Source organism: Pagrus pagrus, assembly GCF_965226575.1.
Source record: "Pagrus pagrus genome assembly, chromosome: 24".
Taxonomy (NCBI): Eukaryota; Metazoa; Chordata; class Actinopteri; order Spariformes; family Sparidae; genus Pagrus; species Pagrus pagrus.
The window spans coordinates 10112334-10137530 of NC_140206.1; the positions used below are offsets into that span (position 1 = coordinate 10112334).

The 25197-nt window shown below is 41.6% G+C and overlaps 1 protein-coding gene across 1 annotated transcript; it reads right to left on the reverse strand.

Annotated features, from left to right (window-relative positions):
• Window positions 1-1973: 1973 nt before the first annotated feature.
• On the reverse strand, window positions 1974-24069 carry LOC311253292 (heparan-sulfate 6-O-sulfotransferase 3-B-like). Its single transcript, XM_084347145.1, has 2 exons — window positions 23115-24069; window positions 1974-3370 (listed from the first exon to the last, which is right to left on the reverse strand). Exons 1-2 carry the CDS (start codon window positions 23654-23656, stop codon window positions 2611-2613), a joined length of 1302 nt encoding a protein of 433 aa, XP_084203271.1. The 5' UTR covers window positions 23657-24069; the 3' UTR covers window positions 1974-2610.
• Between the last annotated feature and the right edge of the window lie 1128 nt (window positions 24070-25197).

A 25197-nucleotide genomic window follows, 5' to 3' on the forward strand; every position in this document is an offset into this window, starting at 1 on the left:
AACTTAAAATATGTTTAGTGCTTTAAAATTAAATAAATCAATTAAAGTACGATGGTTTAGAGCTACTATACTACACTATATTTGTATATATCATTATATATCATTACTGGCAAGCTAGAATTAATGTTGAGTGGTTAAGACTTGTACAAAGTTGTTGCTAGCTTGCTCAATTTTAGCCTAGCATTAGCCTCACATTTTATATTTATGAACTTATAAGGTGTTTAATGCTTTAAAAAGTCTTTAAAATGAAACTACGATGGTTGTAGTTTAATGCATTTACACTATACTACATGTTTTTTTCTTCACCTTCATTATTGGCAAGCTAAAATTAAGTGTTGAGACTTGTAGAAAAAATGTTGCTAGCTTGCTCACTTTAGCCTAGCATTAGCTTCACAATATTTTGTCTGGTTCAGAAATGATATAAAAGTGTCATTTGGATCGTGATTCTGTATTTGTGACATATTTATGATGGAGTGGTGAATAATAAACTAAAACTTGTGGTGTTTTTCATCGACCCAGACTTTATGGTCCGACCCGAACAGAAAAGTGTTTTCTTCAAAGAGGTTACTTTCTCTTAATTTTGTTATCTTGTTATTGAATACTGTTTTTGCATTTCCATCATCACGGTTTGCTGCCTTTGTCTCCCCAACAGTGTGCTATAATGATTTTACAGCCCGACAACACCTCCCGCAGCTACTCATCTGTGAAAGACTCTCAGGTTGTATCCCGGCACTCAGCTGAGCTCTCTGTGCAGATGCATTCACCTTCCCCGTGAGCTAACAAGACGGGCAGCACATTCCTCATTTTTGAAAGCTGGAGAGATCAGACAGCAACAAAAAAAAAAAAAAACTCAGAAAGTGTTTGGATGTGAGCTCTTTTTCGAAGAGGGCGTTATTGCTATAAAAACACGAACGTATAGAAATGTTTCTCTGCCGAGGACAAAGACACACTGAGCATCCGTTTATCTTCATCTAACCTCCCGGAACAAATTCTCCCTGTCAACAGTGAGACATCCTCCGTAGATAAAGGAAGCTGTTACATTATTTGTCTATCACCGGCTGCAAACTGCTTCATCCTGGATACCGTATGTTTTTCTGCCGCAGTACCTTTCCACGCTGAATGGCTGAAGTCACAATTAAAACTCTTATGATATAGATTTAATGTAACATTTTAACGTGTCTCTTATCTGTGTGTGTAAAATCCAGCGTCATTATCTACATGCGGTGCAAGTAGAATAGAGACTACAGCTGGGGACGGAAAGGCTATTTTGGTCCGTGGACATAGCCATTTCCTTTTCTGCCTCCTGACTGATCTCCTCATCCTCATTTTTTTCTTCTCACGAACAAAAAAAAAAAAAAAAAAAAAAAAAAGCGGCAGCGTGGAGCGTTCAGAAAGTGCTTATTACAGTCACAGGATATTAATATAAAGCAATCATTCCTGCACCTAACATCTCAGAGGCCTGCTGTCCGTAGAAAACGTGTTCGAAATAGATTGTTTTTCCGCCGGAGTGCAAATGGAACGTCAGCCGAGCCGAGTACTGTATGTTCGTCAGATTACGGAGGGAGAAAGCGCTCGGCGAGCCGCTGGGTTCCTTCTCTTTTCTGCTGCGCCAGCGTCACGGTCAATTGAACTTTAAATGATCAATTTGGAAGCGAAGAGCCTGTGATCAATGAGCTAATGGTGGAAATACCAATGTTCTCTCTTTGTGATGTAAGAGCGCTGAAACTGGCTCTGACAGCCTGTCTTTCAGGCCTGCAGCTCGCCTTCTTGATAGGGGGGAAAAAACACAAACAAGAAGCCTCATCAATGCGCGTCAGTGTGTCTGTGCGTGCGTGGATATGGAAGAAGTTGGCACACCGCAGGAAGATTTCAGATTTTTATGGTGAGAACATGCTGTGAAAAAGGAGCAAGGCAGAACACGTTCATGTACACATGCGTACCAGAGAGAGTCCATCAGGGACAAATTTACATCACTGGATGCTGCATATTTTTATTGAACACATTTCCTGCGAGAAATTGCCTTGATTGTTTCTGTATGTTGCAGCTTAATCAGTCGGAAAAAGGAACGAAACACACCGCAGACTATTGCCAAGTTTGTGCTTTGATATTCTTATGAAGCCAAACACCACAGAGTAACTACAAGATTTCACTGATCAACACGGCGCTAGATCACAAACATGACACAGAGGATCCTTCGATTCATTCACCATTTTTAAAATAGACTAAAAACTGGCCTTCCTCTTGAAGCACATTATTTTTTTTTTCTTCAGTTACTACTTATCGTCAGCGAAATTTTTAAGAAACGTTTTCACCGCTCTGAGAAACATTCAAAGCACTTGCTAATGAATAAATTAATACAATTCACAACTGCAGTGCCAAAAATAGCCATAAGAAAAAAAAAACATAAATACAAAATGTGTATGTTGCCATGACAATTACATCCATCATAAATATTAAGACACCATTCGGCAGTCCAACGAAGAGCTATGAGGCGATGAGGGCAGGAGGTTTTTGGCAGATTCACCGCAGAGGAGAGATGGAGGGAGGAAAGTAAAGCACGATGAATCAAACAGCGATCAGTCATTGGTGTTTCTAGTTCCTGTGCTCTCCTCACCACCGCACCACCTGGCTGCTGTAGTCCTCTGTCGTGGCTACCTCCTCTAACACCTTTACCTCCTCCTGTTCCTCCTCCTCCCCTCCTCCTCCTCCGCCTAGTCTCCACAGCTGAGCCAGATAGGTCCTGTGCATCCGCTGCCTCTGCTGCCTCTCCTGCCACCTCCTCAGGCGCTCCTCCTGGTGCTGCTTCTGGCGGTTGTACTGGTAGCGACGCAGGAACAGCTCCTTGGCGTACTCGTACAGCTCCACGTCGAGGGCGTTCAGCCCCTCGATGCGCCACCGCACCTTCTCGCTGATCCCAACGCTGGCGGCGCGCGTGCTGTTGATCTGCGTGAAGGCCCGGATGAAGCGCAGGCCGAACGTCCGCTCGAACAGGTACTGCGTCTTGCGCTGGAACTCCGTCAGGCCGTAGAAAGCCATGTTGCGCAGGTTGGCCTTGGCGCTGGCGAGCAGCACGCGGCCTCGCTCCAGCTCGCTAATGGAGGACATGTTGTAGCAGCCCACCAGGCTGAGGTCGGCCAGCATGCGGACCTGGCGGTTGTTGGCGAGGTTGGAAGGGCAGCTCATGAAGTCCGCCAGGGGCACGCCCGTCCAGTCTTCGCCGCTGTAGCAGGCGGGGAGCTCGTCCTGAGTGGGCGGGCGGCCGTCACACATGTGGAGGGCCGTTTTCCAAGTGGCCCCACGCTGCACGTGCTTCCACTCACTGAGGTAGCGTGACACAGGGTCGCGGAGCATAGTGATGTAGTAGAAGTTCCTGCAGAGACAGACACAGAGATACACAAACATTAGTATCTTCTTCCAATAGACATTTAGCCCACAGCTAGTCACTGTATAACCCGGGGTTTAGGTTAACCCTAGGCGTGTGTGAAAAGGGGGTAAGTTATCCCAGGGTTAGATCGTTGCCACTCTGATGACTGTATGCTAAATATGTAGCTACAGTCAAGTGATGCTAGATTCAATTAGCATAAAGAATGAAAACAAGGGAAAACAGTTAGCCTAGCTAGCCCCAGCAGCTCCGAAGTTTAATATTAACACATTATATCATCACATCATTGGTTACAAAACATCTTGCCAGATGAATATAGCTGAAAATTAGCCAGCTGGCTAACACTGGCACATTTACAGAAATATTGATTAATGTGCATTGGCCTTGGACCTGGACTTTTTCTTGGCCAGGCACTTGCTGTTCTATGCTAAGCTAAGCTAACCAACTGCTAGCTGTAGCTTTATATTTATTCAACAGGCATGACAGGAGTCAATCTTCTCGTCTAACTCCCGACAGAAAGGAAAATACGCTTATTTCCTAAAATATCAAACTATTCCTTCAAACTTTATTTTCCTTTCAACCTCTGAGAGTAAGTGCCACCTCCGAGCAGTTACTGGGTTTCATTTCACTGTTTATTATTATTTTGTTTACCATTACACAGATAATATGAATTGTATTTCATTCAAATAGCTCCAGCATTCTTAAACTGAATTGCAACAGCCGGCAGTATTAAGTTGAGATGGTACCTGTGAGCAGTGAATGATACAAAGGTTGAAGAAACTGTCTGGCAAAACACCATGAGCTACATTTTCAACCCAGCAAAGGAGGATGAAACTATACATCAAATTTCTCATATCCTGCTGCAGATAAAAAAGAAATACAGACAGGAAGAAATACCACAGAGCTGGAAGTATATAGAGAGCGCTGAGAGTGTGATTAGGGTTTAAATGAAAAACATCATCAAGTGCGTCTGAGAGAATAATGACACCGAGAACAATGCAACCCAAGCATGTATAGCATTTAATATCCTGCAGATGTGAAATGATTCTTGTTTTTGTCAAACCAATTTGCTTCTGCCTACCTCTAAATTAGTTCTTTTTTTTCTCCCCGCCCCGTCTGCAGCACCTTTCGCGTTTCAGGATCACTCTGATCTGCCACGAACGGCGCTTCAAAAAAAAAGAAAAAGAAATTGCTGTAACCCAGCCTTCGCGCAAAAAGCTTTCAACTGACAAACACAGCTTTCCGCTCTTATCTACTGAGTTCAGAGATGACCAGCATAACAGTGAGGTGACTGGAGGAGTCAGCGCCGGGGAGAATTTCAGCCATTTTATCAAAAAAAAAAAGTTTTTCAAAAGAAAGTCAGCGTAGATAAAAGGGAAAATTGAAAACGTTCATCTTGCGCGCAAAGATCACCATGACCTCACGGTGTCAAAGCGAGAAACCAAATAGAAAGCCGGAATAAAAGGCAGAACATTTTATTTCTTTCATTCCTCAGGGCTGCAGTTTACCGTCTGGGAGCTTTTCATTCTCCTGCTAAATAAAGAATTCAGATTCAAGGACATTTCACTGCAATGCCGCTCCTGGAAAACCATCTTTTCAAAACCTATAGTACACGGACAGTCAGTTTTTCAATACATTCCTCTCCCCCCCTACAGCTGTATAACTTGCTGGAGCTTTAATTCTTGGACTCCTGGTGTACAGCAGTGTTTTCCATTTGATTTCCCCTCCTTGTGAGCAAATCTCTGTGGATTGAATTTGGCCAAGAAGAGCACAGACGGCTGTGATGAGCTGGATGGGCTCCCAAAAAGCAGATCCCGTACGGTTTGTGGGTTACTTTGTGTACAATACATACACACTCAGCACCTGTGTGATTAGACGAGAGTGCCAAGACACACTCTGGCATATTTCACCTGGCGAAACACTTAATTTGAGTAAGTTCTTCTTATCAGTGAAGCTGGACGGCCTCTGCTGTTATATTAAGGCCTCTTTATGCTACAACACAGTGAAAAACGGGTAATGGAAACAGCTAATTATGACGCTTTGTCATCTTTTTCTCTGTTGCTAAGAGACTGGGTGAAGTTGGGGCAACACCTTGAGTTTCACTTTTTGTTTTTCTTTGTCTGATACAACTGAATACCTCAACAACACTAACCACAGCACTTGAATGAATACAGCAGTAGTTAAATACTAAGTCAACGAAAGGAATGGAATAATAATATTAAAATGTAAAATACATATATAATAACACAATAATAATAAATAATATAAATGTAATATGAAATGTATGCATTTATTCTTTTACAATTATATTTAAAGGATGTATTCACACGTTTTGTTAATATAATAATAATAATAATAATAATAATAATAATAATATTCCTCCCAACATCTTAACACGTCTTGTTATCGGAAGGTCGCTGGTTCGATTCCCCTGGTCTGCATGTCGAAGTGTCCTTGGGCAAGATACTGAACCCCAAACTGCTCCTGATGTGCTGGTCGGCACCTTGCATGGCAGCCACCACCATTGGTGTATGATTGTATGTCTGATTTGGGGAAAAACAATAACCTCCCCTTTCTAATTTTCACACAGTCCCTTTTGTCTTCTGTCATTTGAGAGCATGCAACTCCCTCCCTGTCCAGCAGTTGTCCCCAGTGTGTTGCCACCTTTCCACATCCACTGACCTCCACACCTGCTCCAGATTCCCTCATCAGCCTCCCAGTACATACACCTGCCTCAGCCAGCCATTATTCTTCCTTTACCTGCCTGTTGCCAAACAGTTTTCAGTAAGTTCTGCTTTTTTTTTTTTTTACTATTTTGTCTACGAGTTGCACAGTTGAGTGCTGTTTTCAAGTTTCCTCTTTCTAGCTCAAGAAAAAAAACATGTTTTAATGATTGAATGTATTTATTGAAATGATAGATTAGAAAAACTAAAGAAAGGGCTGTCATGAAACACTCAGACTGCACTCATTAATTAAAAAAAAAAAAGATTCAGCAGATAATTGGCCTCATGATGGCAGAATGCTTCACTTTCTTATAGAAAAAGAAGATCTTTAATGAGTATGATTTGGACTAAATGATTATATTATTCTATCATTGGCTGATATATAACTACACTTATGAAAGGCTTGTCATTTTCTGACAAAAGCATTAAACATTCTGGTAAAAATGCACCGAGCCCCTTCAGCTTCACAATGAGAGCGTCTGCACAACTCTTAATGCTCCGAGTCGCTCGTAAACAGACAAATTTGATTAATTGAGAGAGAAGCTGTGTTACCAAGCAGAGAATGCACGGCCAAACAGCCCTAAAAGGTCCACAATTTAGCAATTATTGCCAAATGGCAGATAGCAATCAGCTGTGATCTACACTTAAGTGAGTGCCGTGATGATATCATGGCGGAGCACACCCGCAGACAGACACACCACCCCGAGATAATGGCCATCCACAGTGGAAGCTAAGTGAATTACCCTGCCATCTTCGCTGGGTTGAACGGACAGCGGTAGATGGATGGACACACGCGAGCGCCTCACACAGCGGCCTTTGTTGTACTTACTGGAAAAGAGCTCTGTCTTTTCTTTTCCTCCTCCTGTGCCTATCATCTATCTGTACAGCTAACCGCGAGACAGCCAGATCAATAAATGTCCATGCAACCCCGCCTTTCTGCGTCTGTGCTTTCATCGTGACCTATTGACAAAGACCAGCAAATGTCAAAGCTCTCCTCTTACTCGTGTCAGGGACAGAGGCAGGGTCAGATTAAGAAGGTCAAGAATAATTACTCGTTGGAAGGTTTTCTCATGCAGGAAGCAGACGGTGTCACTTCTGATTGTGAATGTTATTAAAGGTAGAAAATATTCATGCTATCACCAGCAGGAGGTGTTCTGCAGGTACTTTCTCATCCAAAGTGTCTTTCAATAGAAACATTTCACTCCAAAATAGAAAAGTCGTCGCTTTTTAAACCGGTAGTTCGTGTTTTTTGTCCACTTGAGGGCAGATAACAACCTTAAAAACATAAAACGTGATGTACGTAATGTTTTAAAGTTTTATCCAAGTTAAGTTTAGCCACGTTCACCAGCTTCCTTCCTCACTCGATTAGCGATCGGCAACCAAATGAAACTCAGTTACCTTGTACAAAATTAGGATTTCTCTGGGTTTGAACATAGTTGGAAATGTTTAGGATAATGTAAGTACACAACTCAACATATAGGTACCAAAATTCTAGTTGTTTTTGGACATTTTAATGCAGAAAAGTTACATATTATATCTTTAAAGCTCCTTTTAGCTCTATTTTTGGTCTCCACCAACTCCTGTAAGGCTCTTTAGCTGCTAAATCATTGAGGTATTCCAAACAAATGGGGGGCAGCATATTACCAGACCGCTAAACTGCTGCTTACTGTAGCTTGCTGTTAGCTAGCTCAGTTAGCCATGCAGCTAGTGGTCCAGACTGGGAGGACGGGCAGTGGCTCGCTAGTTAGCATGCTATCTTCAGTCAATGTATCTCTGCAACACAAAACATACATGTCTTTGTATAATATCACATTTTTTGATGATTTAACTTAATTTTTAAAATGTTAAAACCAAAATATTGCAACATTTAATCTAAAAATATTGGTTATAGCAGCTTTAAATCTTCTGCTGTTCTTGTGAAATCCCTGCATGCCGCATGAAGAAACGGCGCTGACACCATGTTGCCTATAACTGGCTTTCCTGAGCTAAAACAACTCTTCGCCACCATCAATCTCTCTCTAACAACATCTGTCATACGGCCTGATTTATTCAATGCCCGTGCCCAACCTCTTCGCTAATGTGCTAAATGGCTTTCAAGTCTTTCCGGCCTGAACGGGACAAAGTGGGAAAATTTTTGCCGTTCTCGGGCACCTGATTGATTGAGCCAAAATCTCATGTTGTGAGAGAGATATAAGGGAAACATAGCCTACAAGACGCTGTCATGTAATGGCACGATTGTTGTCAATACACATGTACACATGTGTGCTGTTATTCCAAGTTAAATCAGCTTGTCCCATTTTGCCACCGATCAATCCGACGCCTCGTTCATGCCCTTCTCGCCGCCTGTCACCTTTCTCCACACAGCAAACCTGCAAACACTATTGATCTCCATCTCTCTCCCTGATTGTCTCTCTCTCTCTCTCACTCACTCTCTAAATCACCATCAAAAAGCTACAGAGGAAACTCGCAGCGAAAGATCGATATCTGCCTTGTTAATTCACTCACTACCATCAAGGACACAGTCATCTCATGGTAAAAGCCTTAATGGAAACTATTTATGCGGGGGAGGAGGAAGCCCATACAAAAAGTGTCTGGGTGGACAACAATCTTTATTATTTCATCTTTTTAAAATTAAAAACACATCATGTTGCTTTTAGTTGAGGCGTTTCACAGCACATACAAATGATCAGCGTCAATAAGGTATCACTTTCGAGCATTTCTATTAGCCAGGTTGGGAGAAAAAGGCGAATTTGAAAACAAGCACAGGACTGCATCGATTTCACACTGAAGTCAGGGTGTTGATAACGCTCACAGTTGGAGCAAATCCATTTTAAAGGTGTTTTTGTGCCCGCAAGGGATCCCTTAACCGTCGCCTCCAAGTGGGAATTACTATCTGACCAGAAAAAGAAAAACCTTCCGTCATCTCCATCTGTAGTCACATGCTGCCTTTTTAACAGTTTTATCTCCCAAATCACTTTTAAATGTCCCCTCGGTTGTGATAATGACAGCTTCTCTGAAAGTTTCGGGGTGTGAAACACATTTCTCACATCCAGAATGAATCCTGTCTCTTAGAGGAACGAGAGCAGCCTAAAAAAGACTGTCAAATGCAAATACTCCCAATGTTCCCTTTGTTCTTAAGGCTTTCATTCAATCATGTTCTGTTATTTTACCGTTTGTTTGAAATCTTATTCGTAATCGTCCCACGTTTCAGGTGTCAATATTCTGTTTCCGTCTGAGTTTACAGATGTCTACTTCTCCCCGATCAAAGCTAAAACATATATTTACATAAAGGGAGACACTAACGAGATGTGAGTAGTTTTTATAGAATAGATTTTTAACTGAAGGATAATAATCACAGTGAAATGTCTCCAGTTGTTTGCTCACATTACGTCATTTTTTGTATTACAGGTTTTCTGGTATACTATGTTTAGATACGCAAATGAGGGATTGTCTTATTAAATATGCACTTCTTTGCATAATTTCCAGAACAGAAATCTTAACATTGAATAAAGCAAGGCTCATAAATTGTTTTAATTTTGTTTATATATTAGTCAGAAATCTTTTTATCGCTCCATAAATGGGACAAATTTTCACATTATTCTCAACAAATTAATTGTTATATAACTGAAAACTGCCTTTAAAGATAAATATATATTTAGACTTCTAACAGATATAATCATTAAACTTCTGCAGCTGATTACCTATAATTAAGATAATTAATTAATTGTAATTATTTTTTCTATTACAGGTGTGTTCTGATATTTTTATTTAAATACACAAATACATTTTAATAACTGCTTGAGTCGAAGAAATTAAATGTGTTTAAAGCTGCAACATACTATAATCTTATATCAACAATGGATAAAATGGCTGCGTAATGTGAAAGGCTTTATTAATAGTGAGGAACCAATAGAGAATTATCACCCGACTCTGCAGTTCCCCTCAACTTAAAGGTTAGTGTCTTTCAGCAGATTGTTTTGTTTTTTACGGCCTGCAGCTTTAATGCTTTGGTTCACTCCCACTGCTCTTGTAGCTTTGTTTCCAGATGTAGCAAGCAGCTGCAGCTGTGAGCTGAAAAGTAGCTCAAAAGAAAGCTAGCTGACAAGCATGGCAACAACAAAGCTAGATAGGTCTCTCAGGAGTTGGTGGAGACCAAAACGGAGCTAAAAGAATTGGGAATATTGGACATGTATCTATCCAGTTGACAAGAACATGACTCGAAATTGATGATTATGTTGCTCCACGTCTGCTTAATGAATAATTAAGGTGATGCTTGCTTACACATTAGCCATATAAACTGCTGCCCCCTATTTGTTTGGAGTATGATTTCAACAGACAGCCAGTTCTTACATATTGCACCTTTTTAACTTACAATGTCTTTTTCCAAATGTTAACTCAATGAATATTGAATGTAATAGAAAAATACGTTCTTAGTGGCTTTAACACAAAAAATACCACAATTTAAAATCAAAATAAACCCAAAACACGAAAGCAAAGCTCTTCTGAAAAGGGTCATGTTTGCAGTGACACTCTCAGCTGGGAGAACATTTAGCCTTTAGACCAGAAAGGACCTTGTGGATAACACTTCATTTAGCAAAGCGGATAAAATATTAGCCCGGTTCAATTTTCAGCTTAGCCAACTTGACTGTGGGACTGGGGGGAGTCGAGGTAACAAACGAGAACAGCCATTAAACGCAGCACAGGGGCACCGATTCCACAAAAAGTAAATGAGACCGGCAATTAGACGAATGGAGGAGGGATGTCAGAGGGCACGGATTCAGCACCAGCAGGTCCGCATGTTAGAGGGGATGTTATCAAGATGACAGAGTGAAGCTGCTCAGCTGCACAGAGACCGGGCAAGTCTCATCACATCAGTCTCCAAACCAAGAGGTCAAGCGGGATCCATTTTCACTCATCTGATTCTCTCTCTTGTACTAATTTAATCTCTGTCTGCCAATTACAGGCAAAATGATCCCCGCGCCCATCTGTGCGCAGCGGGATCGCTATCCAACAAGCAAGCACACATACAAACTACAGCACTCTCCTTCAGCCCTAAATGATCTGCCAACGGGCGCACTCTCCCCCTCCGAAGCATAACCAAGTTGTAGAGAAACATCGGCCTGGAACACGACTTGATAAATCTTACAGAAGCACAGATTGAGACTGAGCGTGTGAGGAGAGAAAATGACGAGCGAGGGGACTGGTGCTGCACTGTGATCTTCATTGGTCGCAGATATGAGATGCTATTTTGGGCGATAAAGGAAAAGCCCCAGGGATGCTGGTGTGGAGACGAGGGAACCGAGAACGCTTCCAGAAAGACGAGGTGTCCAGGCGGGCGAGGGTGTGAAGATGTGGTTTTGCTGAAAACTAGGTGATAGACTATGTGAGGAGCCGCAGCCGGCGTGTACTTACACAAACTAAATGATGCACAGTATTTCAGGGTTCAAGACGAATCTTTGCATAGGAAAGCTTCTTCAGGGAACAAAATCATCCATCTGTTTTTATTAAAATGTGGCTGCAGCTCAGGTAGCTACATTTTTTTTCCAGAGTTCCCAGAGTTCATTTGGTTTTTAAACACACCCACGGAAAGCATAATGTCGAGGACATCCACGACAACCTGGCATGTGCAGCTTTAGCGTCTTAGCCTTAACCTTTGCTTGACATCTTAATCTTTGCATGGAAAGGATAAATGGGAGACTATACTCTGCAAAGGTCACATCTACCCACACAAACTACAGAGGAATTTCTGAAAGGCAATCCACTTTTTAGCAGCATGTGAAGGCTGCTTCCAACGCTTTGCTGTATGTTTTTTCCTGCGGGCGTTTTGACAGCGAGTCTTTGAAAGTCATGAGTGATTCACAGCTCGTATCCTTGAGATTATCATCACACTGGTGAATTAGACGAAGATTCAAATTTAAGGTACAGCCTGCTAGATCACACATGGCTCAAAAATGCTGAATCTCACGGCGTTCCCATATAATTGAACGGTTTCATTCCACGATGGCTATCTAGCAGAGATTTCCTTCCTGTGATGTTTTCCCCCGTTTAACCAAATCGACACACACTGTTTGCTTAAAAAGCAATCTTCAACCCAGTCGACAGGTTTCTGAATAACTCCTCAGGATTAATCCCCCCTCCTTTTACACCCTTCCTCCTCCCTAGTATAATAAAACCTGTCTTCGACTGCCCCTAATCCCCCTAAGGAGTGTAGAGATTATCAAGATCCTCTGAATATCTCGCATTTCTTACAAGAATACAAGACGCCGCCGCCTGTCATGGAGGCAGTGCACTGAGAGCTTTCATTGAACAGAAACAACACATTTTGTGTATTAGTAAGTTCTTTAACTTGACCCTAATCAACCATTTTAATAAATCTCTCTAAAGGCATGCGTTCAAAATATTATCACTTGACTTTGGAGCGCCACTTTACCTGCAGCACTTTTCTAAAACATAATGAAAACCATTGTCTGTCAATATAAACTACAATGGCACCTGTCCTATGGAAGCCTTTCATTATAAAGTGCAGTTTTTCCTCATATTTAACATATATTTTAATAGATATTTAAGAGATGCTCTATCACTCTGATCTTAACCTTTCAAATATTAAAAGATAGTACAGTAAATATGACAAACACATTTTCCGTAATTATGAGATACTAAATCATGAAGTAACATTTTCTCATAGGTATGAAAGGATAAGTCATTATGACTTAGCATAATTACAATTTAAGTAAGTGAGGATATTTTGAAAGCAATCGATTGTCAAAATGATTAAAAAAAAAAATAAAAATTGGGAAAAAGGCAGAAGTTGATGATAACCAGGCATATCCATGTAGAATCCCCAAATCCTTATGTGATTTTTGGAAAAACTAATTTAAAGACTGTATAGTACAACTATAGAATTTAAAGTGAAGGAATTAATCATAAAGTCTGTCTGAATATTTGAAAAAAATGTAGAGGAATAATTTTTTTGGTCTTCCATATGCCATTACACAATGTCCAATTAGCTACTGGTTTAAACGATGATGATATTGGATATCAGAAGGACAATTTAGCCTCTGGTGTTTTCAATAAATGTCTTCATGCATATATTTATTGACACAAAGTGTTGGTTGTATGCTGCCAGCTACAAAATTTTGCTCACAAAGGAACCCAGTGGTAATTCCTAGCAGGAAATTTGGGAATTTTCCCACAAGAGGCTGTAAATATGGACGTTTCAGTGTTTTGACCAAGACCAAAAAAAATCATGGTAGTTAAATCTACAAAAGTAAGACACCAAAATAAAATAATTGGCTTATTTGCTGAGAGTTATGGTGCTTTTTATTTGGCAAGGAAAGTCAGGGGTGGGAATGACTTCATACCGGAGTTGACAGCGTTCCAATACAAGTCGCAAAAACGGTTCTAGCCACATTTACCATTATAGCAATACCAGTTGATAACAATGTATTACACAATATTTGTCGCATAGAAACACAGAAGCAACATGTCCACAAATAGAAGTTGGACTTAGTGAGACACAAATAAGACTGAAGTGCTAATAAACTGTATCTACAGCTTCCACTACAGTTGTGGAAGGCCAGGGCTGGAAACTTGTGTCGATAACTTCATATTCAGTGTCAAGCTATCAGTTTATGGGTAAACATTTGCTTTATCTTTGGTTCCTTATAGACCGCTCACCTAAAGATAAAGCAAATAAATCTAAGTACAAAACAATTTTTTGAGGGTCACTTTGGTATAAATACCAATATTTCACAACCCACAAGTTCCCCTCTTGCGCCTGCCTCCGTCCACAGGGAGTTCAGAGGTCATTCAGCTTTCCTTCGGGCCTAATTGCTAATATCATCATCATTCTGCTGTGAGGCATGTGATCAAGGTCGCAATTCCCATGGTACTGGCGTAGCAGACTGTGGCATAAATTACCATGCCAAGTCATGCAAATGGTGATATCTTTAATTCAGCCAGACTTCAATGACAGGCTGGTGAGGGTATGTTGTGTCGTGAGTGTGAGGAGACGTGGTAAAACATAGATCCAAATGATCACACCTAACGTCTGCACCTCATTAGCAAACAACTCCTGCATGAGGCCAGTCAGTGTCGCCTAAGGAAAGAAAGCAGTGACAGGATACTAAGCTACCTGAGGAGGTTTTTATGCTTTATCAGCCTACATCACAACATCAGGCTGCAGCATAGGATCTCCCAAAAGACCCCGTACATTCACCCTCTGCCAAAAATAAAACTCTGATGTCAAGTACTGTACATCCTGGTATACTTTTCCACCCACGAGAAGTGACGAATCGGAACTTCAGTGAAATGCAAACAGCCTCTGAAACAGCAGTGAAAAGGCAACTTTTGCCTCTTTTGTTGTTTTAGTTTCCTTAAATTGAGGCTAAGTAACTTTTTGGATACAAGTGACAGTGGAAATTGAATGTAGCTGAATGCTAACGTCTAGCATTTAGCTAGCAGAACTGTAACGGTAGTGTATGTGGAACACAGTTGTAAAGTTAGTTTTAGTTTAATTAACAGACACCTGAAACATTAGCTAACATTTAGCCATCAAACATGCAAGACCACTTAAAACTACAGACCGTAATCACATGGTGGCCATTTGTATCGGCCATCGTCTGAAGTTGTAAGTTGTTTGAAGGTAGGGAATCTGATAAGTTGTTATCATTTCACCACTTCCTGATTGATCAGTAGCTAAAAAGATGACATAAAGAAAGTAGCAGTGGTTGGATGCTATCATTAGCTGTTGTGTAACAGAAGCTAACAGGCTATCAATAACTGAGAAGATGATGGAAAAGATGGAGGGACATCGGGCGTTGTTTTGAGGTAAAACTACATATTTGATAGATGATTAGCAACGTTAGCATTCATCGATTACATCCAGTGCATTTCACTTTCAGGTTTAAATAAATGTGTCCAAGATATATGTTGATATTTTAGAATTAATTTAGGCCTCTCCTGTCATATTGTGTCACACTATCGAATGTTAATGTTATCTAGGAATTGGTTGGATGCTAACGTTAGCTAACAGGCTATCAAATTTGACTTGGAACCATTTGAGCATCACACGCTCAGGCTGCCGTGTGACTATGGTCAGCAAAAGCATTTTGAACTGAGCAGGGATATGTTTTACTGATTATTAATTCAACTTTTCATTAGTGAGAGAAAGAATGTGTCATTTCTTCCCTCAAAACCTAGTAGTCTCACTTTAAGTCATCCATATCCGCTGGGAGCATTTTGAATGATTTCCGGCGACTGAAGCTCAATTTTTTTTTGACAATCCGTGTTCTTGTCACATTTAGTTTTTACAACAATGTCTGGTTGTCAGCAGCTCGAAATAACTTGATGTCTAAGCTCGGAGACTGACACTACATTCAAAAGCAGCGCTGACAGTAAAAGGGCAGCATTAGGCCTAAAGCTTCTGAGAAATACTCTCTGCTTCCAATTCAACACATTTACTCAACAATATACATCCCTCTCTGAAATCTCTGTATACGTCTCTCTTTGGCCGAGGATTTAAACTGACTCGCTGTAACTGCAAGGGGAGATTAATGTCAGAAACTTGCAACCAGATGTTTTTCACCATAGAGTTTTTTTTAGTATTTCCGTCACACATGGTTTAGCAAAAAGAAACAGAATCTTGAAAACTGCATTTCAATAAAATCATCTTCTTTACCATCCCTGTTCGACTTCTAAACCATGTCCACTTCTTGCATATTTTTGCATATTTTAATTCCTTTAGTGTCGTTATTATCATCATCATAATAGGGTGCCTTTTTCCAAATTAATAGCTAAAACCACCTTAACTGAGTCCAGAATGAACTGGGCTAATTAGACTCTGGCTGATCTGCGTTTTTGGCCAGCCTGCATTCTTTGCTCTAATCTGAAATAATGAGGTCAGTAATAAGGTTACACTCTCTGACTGCTCAGTGTGAGGCCGACTGCCGAGGACGAACAGGGCAGCCCGGCAATTGAAGCCGGTTTGACGTCTGGCCTTACAGCAATTTCGTAGCCCGCTGCGATGTGAATGCTGTAGCCCCATGCTGCGAGCAAAGCCCGGCAGGAGCCTCTGACCAGTGGTGTGCCTATCAAAAACTACTTGAACAGGTCGCATATCACTCACTGAAGTTTGCCTGTTAGGAGGGAAATTGCCAGACGTAAGGAGGGCACGTAGATTGATGCAGGTAAATGCTTTTGTTAAGTCAGGAGTGAATGGATGAAAAAGAAAGGAAAAACCGACAGGAGGTGAAATACACAATTTCCTTATAAATGTGATGTGTTGTGGTCAAAACCATTACCCTTAGTTTGCTGGAGTGTCCTCTAAACAGGGCTCTTCACAGGGCATATCCTTAGCCCAGAGCTATCCTTAGCCCCGGGCTAAGAGTTGACACTCGGATAACCCTTTTCACACACACATTGTTACCCCGGGGTTAACCCAAGCCAACCAATCTGTTATTATTCCATTAAAGACCATTGTAACCAATAAACAGTGTTTTCTGTGGGAGGGGGGAGCTTCTGTTGGTGCGGACTTTGACCGTTTTTAACCTCCAAGATCTTCTACATGCACACAAGAACCTTTTAAAACTCCGAAGGAAAGGAAAAAACAAAAAAGCATATATGATATGCAATTATTTGTGGCCAAGAACACACAGACATTACATTTTCATATGGTCCCATGGCTACCAGGTGCTGTTTGATACAGTCAGAGTTGCATTTTTTTAAGGTAAAACGACATATAATCTTCGGAAATGGGATCAAGCAGAGGCGTATTTACTCCATAGCCCTAAATTACAATTAAATTAAATTACAAGAGTTCTGGTTTGCAATATTTGAATGCTTTTTTAAAGGATTTTTAATGTCCAAATAAGACCAGACCCACTGTCTCCTATCTTACAATCGCCTTTGTGCAAAGAAACTTGTTCTGCTGATCAAGAAAAGGAAAGACCTGCCAACTTTTAAATCCTGGATAACAACACTGACTGATGCCCTCCACCTAGAGAAATCCGACACATCCTTAATGACAGATGGGAGGAATTTAGAAGGATCTGGGCACCGATGGTTTCCTCCATGGAAGGGATGGACAGTGTGCACATTAGGTGAGTTACCTGATCTGTGTGATCAATGCTCTTCTATTTGTTTTATTTTGTATGTATGATTACTTGTTTTTGTCCTATTTTGCCTTTTTCAGTCTCTTCTGTTCTATCCCACTGCAAACAAGTCTTTTGCTGCTGTACACGTGCTTAAAATAAAAAAAATACTTTAAGGGCCAACTGGTTTCTATGCCAACTCATTTGCTAACAAAGGAGCTAATTAGCGATTACTGTCTCATTTTCCATTTCTGGATTCATATACACGGATCTACTTCAAGCAAACTTTTCATCTGTCAACAACAACAACCCACAATGACAGCAAATATGTACACTAATAATATAATAAAAATAAGGTACATATTCACCTATTACATTGCAGGTATGGCCAAGTTATATCAGTGTCTAGTTTGTGTATTTGCTGGTGTTTACACCGGTGGATTGTGTAGGAGAGAGGTGACTTCAAGGTGACTGTGAAGTGCCTATAAGCAGACAGATGCTTCAATATTCAGAACGGAGCAACAGCTCAACATCAGTCCAGGTGTGCAAAGTATTAACCTCTTGAAGCATGAAGTGCAGGTATCTGTCAGCGATACACCGATCATGAAGGAGGACACAACCCAGATGCAGATTGTGGAGAGGTGTTTGAAGTATTCTGTACATTCGGTGCAAACTGAAGGATTTTTTGTCACACTTTGTCTCATTTCACAACCCCCCTGAGACCCAGAATGTATTTCACCGACAGACAGACAGTATGGAAATGAGGCAGGAGAAGAAGCTAGGTGTGGGCTCTGTGGATGTAAATGTATTCAAACGTTTTAAGAACTGGCTGTGCAGGAAAATGGCCACTGTGGCTGATTAATTATTGTATTTTACATAATATCATTATTAATACTGATACTGAATCTAAATGGAAATTTGGTTGGTTGGTGTTATAGTCCAATTGAGACTTGGGTCTGATGCCGATACAGATACGATCTCCATATATTGCCCGATATCATATACATGCAGAATATAGACATAAACAATTTTTTTGCACAGTTCCCTGAAACACTTAAGACTAAGATATGGAAGGAAATTCTACAGTTTAGCAATAAACTGTCCAAAGCAAAATCAGACTAATAACTACAGCCTAACACAAGCATCTTTTTCTGCATAAAGTTTCATATCAGCACATATTGGACAACACATTAGCCAATACTGATATAGCTGTGTGAGGCCAATATCAGCCATTAAACATATTAGTCCGACTCTAGTTGGAGACTCGATGCTAAAGGCGTCATTGCTTCGAAAATGCCTTGGAAATGGTGCGCAGGGCTAAACTGTGTGGTGCGCCTGTAAAGTGGGGCTGTGTGCGCAATTGTGCAATCAAATTGAAGTGATGGAAAAAGTTTTGCAACTGCCAGAGAAATGCAACATAGGACAGGTGCGCCGTACCATAGGAAAATAATGGTTTCACTGGCGGATGCGTCTCCGTCTGATCATCCACTGAAGACACAAAAAGATTATATTTGTTGAGCAACGTGGAGACTGTAACCTTCCCCAGATAAAAGCACAGAAGAAACAACAATGTTATATTTCCATCATATTTTCTAAATTGTTTTCCATGGTTTGAGCTTTCACTGGAGCTCTTATAATTACACAACTGTCATTGCGCCTTCTCCTTCTGCAGTGTTTAATAGCACTCGACTGGAGAATTGGCCACGCCAAATCTTACCAGACCAAATTTTCTGCAATGTTGATAAAATGTGCCATACGAAACGTGACAAGGAGCAACAACGTGCTGCTTTTATGTAAGGGGTCAGAAGCAAACAACACTGTAAACCTCTGGCTTCATCTTAAACAATGTAGTGCAGATCATTGTATCCAGAATGCAGAAGTGGAGTAGCTGCAAATGGAACTAATGCTTAAGTTCAGTACTTGAGTAAATGTGCTGTTTGGGAGGGATTTATAGGAAAGCCTCGTGTTATAACAAACCAGTGTGGGTCTGAGGGCTGAGATAGGACTCTCTGCAAACTACATCACACCCTGCTGGATGTAGCCTGAAGCTAAGTGTGGGCGTCATCCATTCCCATGATGTTTGATCCCTGACTGTCTGCATTCCCACTGCTGTATGTGACTTGTATAAGACACGAGTCATCCTTCAGCATCAACATGCTATTACTGAGTTTTTTCGCAAATCGGACTAGGACATAATGTTTTGAGTGCTCGAAATCGCCTCAGCCTTATGACATAGTCTTAACGATCACGTCTTAAATTCAGATCTAAAGTACAGAATGAAGCGATAGGGATTGTAAATATATCGGAAAAACAACAATAATTCTCTCTAACCTCGTTTAACTTCTCTTAAGGACAGAAGGATCAGAGCTGAAATGCAAAAAAGCAGGGGGATCTTAGAGAATAGGACAGAGTCGCATTAAATATTGTATTAAGCTGAGCAGTATCACGTCTTAACACGAATACAGCACACACGCACTGACACACACATGCACAAACTCACTCCCGCTCCCTCTGCTGCCATCATCGTGTGAGTCACAGTCCATCACGGGGAGGCTACGCCGCCCAAAGTGACAGGACAAGAGCCTTTCAGGTCCGATAAAACTACAACGTGAAGCCTCGTGGTGCAGAATGAGCTCTGCGTTGTCTTTATTCTGCAGTTTTAATGTGAAATGACAGGAGGCCCTCACTTAACTGTTCGTCTATTTTGATCATTTTTAAAGTGTTTGGACGGAAAATCGAGCAGGCGTCGACCTGGGGTAATGAGAACTTCATGTGACAGATGTATGGCTGTCGAATGAGCTGTGACTCACGCTCGTCCGACAAATTCACGTGTATAGAATGAGTTATGACTCAATGCGCGTTAAAGGATAAGTTCACCCAAGTCTACGGAAGCCTTGACGCATGGTCACGCTTTCAGCTCAGCGGCTACAGGGAAAACTTTGGCTTAGAAATTAAACCGTTAATTCAATTAGGGATCGGGAACTAGATTTGGACTTAAAAAACAAGACGATGAACGATAAATACGATACCTTCCTCCTTATCTACACCGTAAATTTTAAAAGGTTGCTTTTCTTTAACCTGTTAAGCCCGAGCGGAGCCCAACTATAAACTATAAGTTTGGTGCCTGAGAAATTTTACATGGCACAGATGGTGCCAAAATTTGCCAACATGGCACATTTGGAGATTCCACCTGAGTACTCTGAACTAAAACCTCTCTAATTTTGCTCTGATTCACTCAATTAGCATAAAAGTTGGCAGAGATAATGTTCAGATGTTTTGCTATGGTTACCTAGAGATTTGGAGCTGCTACTGCATTATTCCTAAGGGATACTCGTGCTACAATTGTACTTTTTTTAGGCGGAAATAAAATCTTTCATTTAATCTGTGTGCCAACCTAATTTACTCAGACCCAGTGACATATATACTTACACCTCTGAGCAAATATTTCAAGCGTGCCCTTTACTGTGATACCTTGATTGTTCAAATACACCTTGTAGTTGCAGAGATACACTTTGTGAATTATGGGCATGTACCCATGTAACCCTGCATCTGATCATATGTGACATAAAAAAAAGAAATACAGCTGAAACAAATTTGTCCTTGAGGAAGACGCTGATTTCCTAAAAGCTGCTCAAGAGCTGGGATGACCTCTGACCTCCTTGCGGAGGGGGCCAGGCAGACCGATTACCTACAGCGGGGATCAATAAGGCATCACATTATCTGTGAGTACTTTTCAGCATCGCTCGGCGCAGTATCATATTATACTGCATATCGTCTGATGCTGCGACAGACCACAGAAAGAATCCTTCTGTAAGTCAACACCCACCAGAGTCCATCCACTTATTATCTCCGTGAGTGGAATTCAACGCTCCTCTTGTCAAAATAATGATTAAAAAATTGTCACTTGATGGCTGCGAAGGCTCAGATTTGGTCCCCATCTTTACAAATGAAGCCAACTCGTGTCTGCAATCAGCCTTGTGCACAGCAAAGTGCCAATGTTAATGAGTGCTGATTTTCCACTGACTATTATATTGAGTTGACAAGTGTTGACTGGAGTGTTGTTGATTCACTCGTGGCGCTGATATGGCTCGGAGGCGCCTTTTCAAAACAATTTAAAAGTGTTAAATTAAGTCTGATGGCTGCCACAGTGGACAGCTAATGGATTGGAAGGATTCTTGAAGGCGCTCCCCGTCCTTGTCACCCCTCCCTCTAACACTCCCGGTAACATATGGAGATTTGCTCTCTGAACCAACTGCAAGGTAAATTGGCTTCAACACGCAGGCGGCACACCTCAGAGGGCCCTGCCCTTCTTAAGTGATTTACTCCCTTAAGCTCAGCTCTATCGCTTCTGTAATTACAGGAAATTGAAACAGACCTTCACACGAGGAAGCCCGTCTGCTGGCTGGGCTGCTGGTGTTGATCTCGTGTGAATGTTAACACTCAGCCGGCTCTGTACGCTGCATTACATGCCAATGGGAACACGCATGAGCCTGGAGGGATCAGGAAATTGGTGCCAAAACCTACACTGTTAAGAAACCCAGTTACCTTTGACCCAGTGCCTCCGGGTGAGCGAGGGGAAGCGTCACGGCTCACTCCGGTCTACTGTCGCAACTCCTCTCCTCGGCTCGAAACCGTCTATTACAAAGCTGCCGCTAATAATTATTCCATTATCGATCGATTGAGCCGGCACTCGGTCATCAGCGTGTCAGAAAACTGCGAAAAATGCCCAATTTGTTGTCTTCAAATTATGTCCAAAAACACTCATATTTAATTTATAATAATGTCAATCTGAGAGATGCAGCAGCGCCACAAATTACTCACTGATCAATTAATCATGTCAATTACACCCAGGAATCTGTGTTAGTGCATCTCATCACGTATTGATCACGTATGAATCTATTATGATTGATTACAGCTCGGGTTAGCTGGGCTTGTTCATTTGCCCCCTTTTGAATGTACTTGTTCAGTGACAAGCTGACTGACTCATTCACTAAATGGATGAATGGATGAATGAAAAGAGTCCGAGTGAATAATACAAGTGAGTGAGTTACTAAATGAATATGTGACTGAGTGAGTGAAAGGGTGAAGTGAGTAACTCAAAGGGTGAATGAATAAATAGTGGAGTGAATGAGCGAGTGAATAAGAATACGTGACTGACGTGAGAAATGGTGACTAAATGAGTGAGTGAGTGAATGAACTGATAAATGAACTTGTGAATCTGTAAATGAATAAGTGAATGAGCAAACTAATGAGTTACTAAGTAAGTGAGTGACTGAGTGAGTGAGGGGGTAAATAAATACGTGAATAAGTGATAGTGTAAATGACTAAGTTAATGATCGGAGGGATGAATACATGAGTGACTGAGTGGGTGCATAAATCAGTGAGTGAGTGAGTGAGTGATAGTGTAAATAAATACATAAATGACCGGAGGGATGATAACTGAGTGAATAAGTGACCGAGTGAAGGTGTGAATGAATAAGTGAATTTATGATTGTGAATTTATGATGAGAATGAATACGTAAATGACCGAAAGGGTGAATAAATGAGTGACTTTGTCTGAGTGAGTGAGTGAGTGAGTATGTGAGTGGGTGAAGGGGTGAATAAATAACCGAGTGAATAAGTGAGTGGCTGACCTAATATTGAAAAGATTCTGTACAGATCAACATGAGCAAGAAAACAGGTGTGTGAGTGAGTGAATGAGTGAGTGAATGAATTTACACAGGGCTGAGCTGAGTGAATAATCAGGCTTAAATGTGACTCTCAGGGAGCCAATGAGTGGATCTGTGAATGAAAACGTGAATAAGTGAGTGAATTATTTAATAAGAACAGATCTAATTAATAGTAATTACAATGTAATAAAATGATAAATGAATAATAACGTATAGTGAATGAGTGAGTGTCCCGCGGCTCACAGCTCACCTCTTGCTCTTCGGGGCGCTCTTCTTGTCCCTCTTGTTCATCACCACCGGCACGCAGCTCGTGAGCTCGGTCCAGTCCGCGTGCAAGCCGCAACTCCATCCCGTGGAGAACCGCGAGAAGAGCCACGACTCGGCTTTCCCGGGCCGGTGACAGGTGCACTTCCTCTGGCCGGCCAGGCAGTCGCACGGCTGCTCCAGCTCGATATTCTTGACCAGGTGCCGCCCAAACGTCGTCCCGCCCGTCTTCTGAATGTGGAGGAACACCATCACGTCGTCCCCTCGGATGTTGAAGTCGACGTGCCGGTCCAGGTCCCGCTCCGTGAAGTTGAATTTGGAGGTGATTTTGGAGGGAAGGTCCTCGTCCACCTCCGGCTCGGTGTAAAGTAACTCAAGCCCCGAGGAGTAGCGCTGGAAAAGCCCCTTCTCGTCACTTCTGAAGTAGCAGGTGTTGCTGTCCGCCGGGCACACGTACTGGTAGCCGATCATTAAGAAGAGCACCGCCGCGATGGGGATGAAGATGAGTCGGTTGAACTTCTCCTCCATGGTGGAAAAAACTGTAAATCACGCCGTCGGCACAAACGGTAACGTGATGTCCGAGTCGTGTTCCGCCTCCCCGCGTCTCATCCTGCAGCTTCACCTCAGGTACGTTTGTTTTTCTCCCGTTCAAGTTGAAGTCCCACTTTCAGGTGATGCGTCCTGCGGGGCGGCTTCCACCGCACGTCCCGCACGAGAACAGGTCCACTTCTCAAACTTGAAGCTGTCACACCGAACTGTCGCCTGTTAACTAGAAATAAAAACAGAAGCCTTTTTCTCCTAAATTTGTCAAAATGGAGGTGTAACTGGCGTCCAGTGACACCTTCCCGGACGTCAGTGCGAGGCGGCACATCCCCGCTCGAGGAGTGTTCGGGCTCGGCTGTCCTGCCAACTGCTGATCGTATCTGAGCCCGGAGCACCAGCGACAAGATGGCGGAGATGAAGACGACCGCTTCCGGTCAAGACTTTCACAATAATAGTTTAACGAAATTACTGCTCTGAGTAACTGCCTTAAAATGGGATGGAAACAGAATAATTAGGAGAAGGTATATTCAGACTAGTTTTAAATGTATTATAGTAGCCTGTCACAGATAAATCGGTATCAGTATTGATATGCACCAACATGGTTTCTCCATTTTGGAAAGTATAATGCAAAAAAAGATGCTGTTGATGTAATTATTCAATTCACAGTGATATTTACTGTTTGTATGTTGTTTAGACAATTAAGCTTATTGTCAAACTGCCTCAATTATATATCTGTGTCATGATGTTTATAGCCACATTTGAGTAATCACAGCTAAAAAAAGTGCATATCGGCAGATACATCAATGATGGACTTTGTCACTCCTTAATATCGACATTGGCTCCAAAAATCAGGCATGGGTCTGACTCTACTTTTATAGAGTCAGAGCTTGGTACCGGAAAAGCTTGGTACCGGAAATAACAACCACTTTCGTTTGTATTATGTCAAAATAATAAAAGTCAGCAAAAAATTAAACTACATATGGACAAAATTGGAATCTTAAAGGCAATAAATCAAAAATGTATTCACTGCATTGACATCAAGTCAACATAATTACCATTAGTTAAGTCGATTCATTTGAATTGACTGCCGTGTGCCTTTGTATGCCTGTTAACTCATTATGACAGCACTGTTTTACATTGGAGGTTCTTTATTTGGACTTTCCATTACATAAAAAAGAAGCAGAACCAACAAAAAAATGATCTGAAGAAATGAAATGAGGCCTCTGCTGCTCCAAATCCTACCGTCATGCCAAAAAATACAACAACAAAAAATTGTTCAGTGTCACTATTTTTCCAGACACAAAACAAGTAAATGTGGTTCTCCTTGTTCCACTGCCCCTTATCTTATTTTGAAGGGCACACAATCAAACTTCCGGTCGTGTTCGCGCGGTCTTGACTCTACATCTGCGCCAGTCATCTGTCCCGGTGACGCAACCGTATCTGTAATCACACACACACACACACACACACACGCAACTTGAGTGGCCTAGAACAAGTGCAGGCGGAAAATCACTTATTCCGCTAAT

Bases quoted from the DNA above. Each gene is read 5' to 3' on its own strand.
- LOC311253292 (XM_084347145.1), bottom strand. From the start codon at position 23,656: ATGGAGGAGAAGTTCAACCGACTCATCTTCATCCCCATCGCGGCGGTG. The intron at 3,371-23,114 runs GTGAGCTGTGAG...CTGTCTCTGCAG, and splicing joins AGCGCCCCGAAGAGCAAGAG to GAACTTCTACTACATCACTA.